At 34.1% G+C, this 7,079-nt stretch overlaps 1 protein-coding gene across 1 annotated transcript; it reads right to left on the bottom strand.

Moving 5' to 3' along the window:
* Positions 1-1,101: 1,101 nt before the first annotated feature.
* On the bottom strand, positions 1,102-5,551 carry LOC120346112 (uncharacterized). Its single transcript, XM_039415765.2, has 8 exons — positions 5,269-5,551; positions 5,053-5,136; positions 4,446-4,499; positions 4,180-4,242; positions 3,938-4,000; positions 2,815-2,916; positions 2,314-2,531; positions 1,102-1,814 (listed from the first exon to the last, which is right to left on the bottom strand). The coding sequence occupies exons 1-8, from the start codon at positions 5,549-5,551 to the stop codon at positions 1,623-1,625; spliced, it is 1,059 nt and encodes a 352-aa protein (XP_039271699.2). The 3' UTR covers positions 1,102-1,622.
* Between the last annotated feature and the right edge of the window lie 1,528 nt (positions 5,552-7,079).

Here is a 7,079-nt window from a genome sequence, read left to right as displayed (position 1 = left end):
AAATTTCATTTTACAAATTCTTTCGTCTGTCCGATTACAAAAACAAAAGGAAAATCTTTAGAAATATTTTAAAAATTTTTACTGATTTGACTTTGCCAATCTTTCACCAAACTTGTAAAAATGAATAAAAGTTTTAGCACATCAGTGTTCATTAGCAACTGTATTACGCACTGTTTTCACTTTTTAGCGCAGGACCATGCTTTGTGAAAACTTGCCACTCCTATCTTATTACTTTTTCAACTTTTAGTTTGGGGCTCGCGAACTTGCTTTAATCAAATTCGTAACAGTTCTATCAGTACACCTTGCTTGTTGCTCTGAACAAACTCGCAATTCTTCTATCAAGACTTCTCCCACATTTAGTTGAGCGATCGGGATCTTGCTTTGAGCAAAAATGTAACACTTCTATCGGTACTTTTTTCTATTTTCCAATTGCGGGCTTGAGACCCTGCTGTAAGCAAACTTGCAACACCAATATCCCGACATATTGTCGGATATTGGTGATTTTTAAGGAAATTGAAAAACTAATGACTACCGTAAACAAATTCAACCATATTTCAATCTGTATTACCAAGCTATTCTTTTAAATTCAAAAAACACACCGCCCGAATTTCCACATCTGGCTTTCTTAAATTTTCCAAGTAATTGCCAAGGTAATAACATTATCTGTGATGGTTTGCAGCCAATATCCATTTTGTCACCATTTTCACCCATATATGTAATATTATCTAGTCGTATCTAATTGAACAAAACGGCATTTAAAATAAAGCTAAGTTACGGGTTTCGTCAATTTTGGGTCAGTATAAATCTTGGTAAATTTTTAACAGGTTGTAAAATTGGCGACGCCTTTTGAATTACCCTAGGCTTCTAAAATCTAGATAGACGATCTGACCATAGCAAAATTAATTTCCGGATCCAACGAACTGATACATTTTGAACTCATTAACGCATCGAGCAATAAGCAAGTTTTTCTTTAATGTATTTATTCAATGTTGTGAACAATTTGCGAAACCTTTTCAGCTTTCAGCTCATTCAAACTGATCCCTCTGGAAAACTTAAGAAAAACGAATATTTTATACGGAAACTACATTTATTTCGAATTAAAGTGTTTGTATTAATTTATCCATCAAATTACTCAAATCAAAAATATAAATCTCTGAACTTTGCTCAAATTTGAACATTTTCAATCAACGAAACGATAAAATGTGACAAATTAAATCTGAAAATATTAATCGACTTTGTTTGATAAATTATAATTTTAAATGGTATGCTTACATAACTAAAAAATTAGGAATCATTTTTAATCGGATAACGTGAAATTCAGTTTAAAAAGTTACCTATTTTTATTAAACTTTATTATAGCTTTGATTATCTACATTGATAATTGGAGAGACTAATCGTACAAACTTCAGATTGGGATTCAATGATTTATATTTTTTTGATGATAGATCAAGGAGAACAAAATACAACCAGGCAGATGTTTCATTAGATCAGGATCTCACATATAACTCCGTTGACAATTGATATTCAGTCTTATATATTGTATTCATCAAAATACGAATGGTATGATTTTTAATTGAGATTCTATAAATAATATTTTTTTGATGATAAATCCAAACGTTTCATCAGATCAGGATCTCACAAATGACTCCATTCTGCTTCCAGGTAGGATCACCATTCACCATCCCTTGACTACGTTCATCTGGGTCGGAATTGACAACAAGGTAAACATTTGTGCGATCTTTATATTCAATTCCCGTAAATGGATCGCCCGGATACCATTTAGTGAATAAATCTGCAGGTGTGACGTCACGAGTCTGTAAAGAATTATTTGATAGCATTCATCACTGAATCATGCTCGATCACACATTAAATCGAAAATCATAAATTATGTTTTTCATCAATAAAAATGTCATTTGTAAAGTATCACCAGTCTCTCATGCGACATAAAAAACAAAATCTTCGTGTCCACACGCTGGGCAGACATTTGTACAGAACTCCTATGTTAAGCCATTACTATATTACTAGGATTATATACAGAATATACTATAGATATAACTCTGAATAGATCAAGACGAAGGTTCAAATTCAGCTGGTGCTGGGATGTGGATGAATTATCACCCAATTCCACAAGTTTTTCTCAGCGCATGTACGTATTGTGCAACGCGGACGAATACAATTGCAAAATACTGTTCTAACCAAACTTATATTGCCTCTAACCACCTTTGTTCGTATCGGAACTCTTATCCTACTGATCTGGTAAAATTATTTATATTTTATGCAAGAGTATATATAGCAAAACCATAAGATACTAACCATTGGATCAAACTGGATTCCGGTCCATATATCCTCTCCTCTTGGAATATTCTTTCTCAAGTATTTTATAATAGCATTGTAAGATTCTTCATCTCGAATTAAACCAACATCTGCGTTACGTTCATTACAAATATCAAATGCTTTTTTGTATACGACATCCCATTCGTCATATATCACAGCGAAATAACAGATATTTCCAACCTTTAATTTGCAATTTTCTGAAAAGTAACGACAGTTTATTTCAATGTGAAACCACACGAGTGATATTTTTCTCAATAAATCGTTGCTACAAATAAAAAGCAAACAGACTTCTAACTATATTTCAATATATTCAAATTAGCCGACTCAATTTATCGTATTTGGGAATGCAACAAAGTCTATCATATATTGCCCATTTTCTTTCTATATTCAATAATTGAAAACAATGTTATGTTCTATAATACCTATAATGTAAATTATTTGTCAGATATTCATAAACTACAAATTGGATGAAATATTTACCTGGATGAGGAGTTGGTTTTGGTCTGGTGATTTGTCCGAATCCCTTTGGAATCAGTTGAGGCTTCTCCATAACAGCAAGTTTTTGTTCAATACGGGACATCGCTAAATGTTAATATAAGTATTGAAAACTAAATTATTGAAAAGTATTGAAAATTAAGTATCTGTTTTGTTTTCACTTGCCAAAACAACGAAGCTTCCGCCACGCATTCCTCTACCTCACAAACTTCTGACGTTTTGTAGTCTTCAGTATAAAGTTGGGAATAATTGGCCGCATTTATCAATCTTAAACAAGCTTACAGAAGATTGTATATATATCTTCAGTAAACTCGGCGTCCCGTAGTATGTGAACCAAGATGGCGAACACCGGAACATAATATATGTACCAGGTTAGGGTTAGACCATAACTCTATTACTTTTTTTTTAAATTTTAGTTCTATTACGAGTTCGGGGACTAGCCGAGTGACTCCTGCAATATTTGTACCTGAAATTATAGCCTAATTCTAACTTGGTATACATACTACGTTACGGTGTCCGCCATCTTGGTTCACATCTACGGGCGTACAAAAAAATCATATTATTTTCACTTGTTTTATGTCATTTTTCTACTCAAATTACAGTCGAGACAGGCTTATTTTGTCGCTGTGTCTCATTGCAGTAATTTAAAAAAAAAACACGGAAAAGTTTGTAGACAGTTTAAGCTGCGAAAGCATTCTCCCAATCACTTTCCTAAATTAAGTGTTTGGGACAATGCTTTCGATGCATAAATTGATCACCAATTTTGCCATGTAATATTTTGTAAATAATTTGTAAAATATTCCCCAAGTTCAAACTTTATAATACTTCTCTATTGACAAACAAGAAATCTTAATTAAGGTTCTGGAGATTGCTCACAAATGCTAAGATTAACATTGTCATTTTGATAAAGTGGTTTGGTAATATTTCAATATTTCTGGGATACTTATACGACCTCGAAGAATAATTTGGGAAAAGCTGAGAATTTTTGAACACCAAACCTTTCACAAATGTTACAAGTATTCATTAAATCACTCTACTCACTCTCAGCCCTAAAATATATCGCGACAAACAACAATGTCAACAAAGAAAGTTATTCGTCAGATTTTACCTTTTTTCATCATTTCGTTGTCTTCTGTAAACTTAATATTCATGTTTTGTACTTTGGTCAAATCTAATGAGAAATAGCATTTTGACGCTCACAGTAAAATAAACAATAATGTTTTTAATTTTTATATTGCATTTAGAAATAGCAGATCATAGAATGCTTTCGTCATAGTGGTTACTCGATTGCAAAAAATTGTTTGCAGATATATATTTCGTTAACAAACAATATTATTCGACATATTTTACCTTTCTTCATCTTCTCGTTGTCTTCAATCAACCTATTATTCATGTTTTGTACTTTAATCAAATCTAATGAAAGAATAACATTTAAAAATACCATTCGGTAGCTCAGTATGAAATATTACATTGTTTACCATTGTAACCTATATAGGATTTCGAAGCAGCAGATAAAATAGCCCTGTGTGTCATAGCAGTTACCCAAGTTTAAAGATGTTTGAAAACATTTCAGTAAAATAGAAAAACAGTATTGAGACTTTCTTGATTGCTCTCACCTTTCTTTATCTTATCGTTGTCTCCTACCAATTTTTCATTCATTTCGTCCAAGTCTGAAAATAAAAATATCCAGTAGATCATGATATACGTTTGTTGCAGTATTGAGAATATGATTGGGACGTAAAAATAAGACGAGAAGAATCGTTGCATTTACTCGTTTTGTTATATTATTGGAAAAATCTTCCGGCACTGAAAATATGAGAAAAGATTAAAGTTAAGTTCAGTTACCACTAGACTTTGAGTATTTGTCAATAATTTATTTTGGCATTAGCGATGGCAGATTAAAAAACTATCACGATGTCGCACGAATCTTTTTTCATTTCTCTGATTTCATCAGAGTGTGGTGTTTTGTGGTTCTTCTCAAAATATTGTTTATTTCAAATCTAACGATGTAAACTACGAGGAAAATCTTATAACGTCTAGGTCTTCAGTTCACTTCCTCTCATTTTTATGTATGTTTACTCTTTTGTTTTAAAAGATAAGTTTTAGTTATACAGATGGCTGCATGTTCGAGTACTTTGAAATGAAAGTTTGAAATAAACAGAACATGAATTCCAGAAAGCGAAAGGTTTAGCATTTTATTGTTAGGGGTTATCGTACACTAACCAGAAATTTCTTTCCCGAAACTCTCAATTTTTCCATTAAACTTGTCTTCCAACTTTTCCAATCCTATTCTAATATTAGTGATATCTGAATAAAAATTGGAGATTTTATTAGATTCGATTGCATCATTCAAATTGCTGAAATAAAATATTTCTAGGTAAAAACTCAAAACTGAGCTTCAAAATTAATTATTCAATCAAGCAATTAAAACAACCATACCCAAATTTCTGGCTGCGAAATCAAGCCAGCTAAGAACAGTACTATTGGACTTGCATGTTATCGTATACTCTTTGTCTTGCAGATGTTCATCAATGTTGAAACCTGGTCTGTCCCATCCTACAGCAATCGGATCACATAGTGCAATCTGGCAACCCGGATTAGAAGTGCAGTGAAACACTGTTTCATCTTGACACAAGGATGACGCGATGACAGAGATTAATATGTAAACGATTGGGATTTCCATCTCAGTGTAGTTAAGTATTAACTGAATGAAAAAAGTCATGGTTTATTGCAAACGGGCACAGAGCATGTTTGATCTATTTAGAAAAAACCTCACATTAGACAACGCTATTTGTAGCCTATATTGTAATAATTCAGAATGAGCGTAGCATATAGAATGAGAAAAGATAATTTAGAAGCGACATTGCAAATTTATAACAATTATGGACGTTTTGTAAAGGCGTTTATTTTTAATTAGCATGGCAAAAGGGCTTAGAAAATTTGAAAAACGTTTTTTTCAGAATCGGCACAGGCTTTTTTAAAAAGGGCAGTGACTTGGGAGTATGGGGAAAAAAATTTCACCTAAAAGTGATTCGAATAATTTTTCCAGCCAAGCCCATGTTTATAGATTTCTGCTGGGATCTCTCAGAGGCCATAAATAAGCCAGAATCGCTGGAGCATGACTGGGTAGTGAGGGAAAATAAAATTCTTGAAAGAATCCTTCAAATAATTTTTCCAACTATTCTTATCTACTTTGTTTCTTGATAGCTTCAATCTGAGGTGCGCAACTTTTCGACGTCACTTGAGCGTTACGGGGAGGGGAAATTACCAAGTTGCCGGTGGTGAAATATTTGAATTGTTATTCTTTTTGACAATCGAGCATCGCTTTGCCTGATATTCCATTCCAAATGCTCAGAATCGTCCAAAATCAATAGTACTGAAGTGGGCGTGGCTTTACCCACGTTACTCAACCCTTAGGGGGCGAAGACTTTACTCCCACCCCCAATACTACTTGGAAAAGTTTCCAATACTCTGGCAAACGTTTTTCCGCCCCGGAAGCCGAGCTAAACATCCTCGAAACGGCGCCGAAATCACTCGAGCGTCTTCTTTGGCCCACTTCCTCTGGCCCGTTCATATGAACACCGTCCCCGACCTACATGACAAGTTTTGTCCGGATCGGCCCGACAGTTTTCCTGAGAAAGCTTCGTTTCACGCTGAAACCATAAATATACTTACGTACCAAGTTTCTTGCCCTACGCGCAACGATTTATGACACTGACTGTGCTTTCGCACTAGAGTGCTCTCGGTTGCCTAACCATCCAGGGACGGTCGCTTCGCTACCAACGAGGGGAATCAAGAGAGAAAAAATTTTGGACCAAGTAAAAAGCTGACGCTCATTTGATGTAGGATGGAAGCAGGAGGGTTGTGGCGCCGGAAGACTGGCGGATATTCGTAGTTTTATCAATTTTTTGGTCCGTGATCACTCAACCAAGACAAAAAAAATTTGTTATAAATTTACTTCAATTACCTTATATAACCCAAGTATGGCATCTCTATCTATTACCATTCTGTGATAAAAAATTTGACCATAAATCACTGAAGCGAGACTGGGGGGTTAGAGGAAAAAATTTTGACATCAAAATGATCAAATAATTTTACTAGTCATGCCCAGGGCTTTAGATTCCTAATAAGACCATTCATAGGCCTGCAATAAGCCAAAATCACTGTAGCATTACTGAGGGGGGGGGATCCATCTAAATCTGATTTAAATAATTTTTCTAGTCATGCACATGCCTTTAGAATCTCAATAA

This window comes from Styela clava, chromosome 8, assembly GCF_964204865.1.
Source record: "Styela clava chromosome 8, kaStyClav1.hap1.2, whole genome shotgun sequence".
NCBI classification, from domain to species: Eukaryota; Metazoa; Chordata; class Ascidiacea; order Stolidobranchia; family Styelidae; genus Styela; species Styela clava.
The sequence above is the reverse complement of the archived record's forward strand: the minus strand, read 5'-3'. Positions and strand labels throughout refer to the sequence as shown.

What these genes read in the sequence shown, in the direction of transcription:
- LOC120346112 (XM_039415765.2), bottom strand. Translation starts at nt 5,551, where the DNA reads ATGACTTTTTTCATTCAGTTAATACTTAACTACACTGAGATGGAAATC. An exon ending in TTTCGGGAAAGAAATTTCTG is followed by an intron (nt 4,500 to 5,052) that starts GTTAGTGTACGA and finishes TTTTATTTTCAG; the next exon opens with ACTTGGACGAAATGAATGAA. An exon ending in CAACGAAATGATGAAAAAAG is followed by an intron (nt 2,917 to 3,937) that starts GTAAAATCTGAC and finishes ATTAACATTTAG; the next exon opens with CGATGTCCCGTATTGAACAA.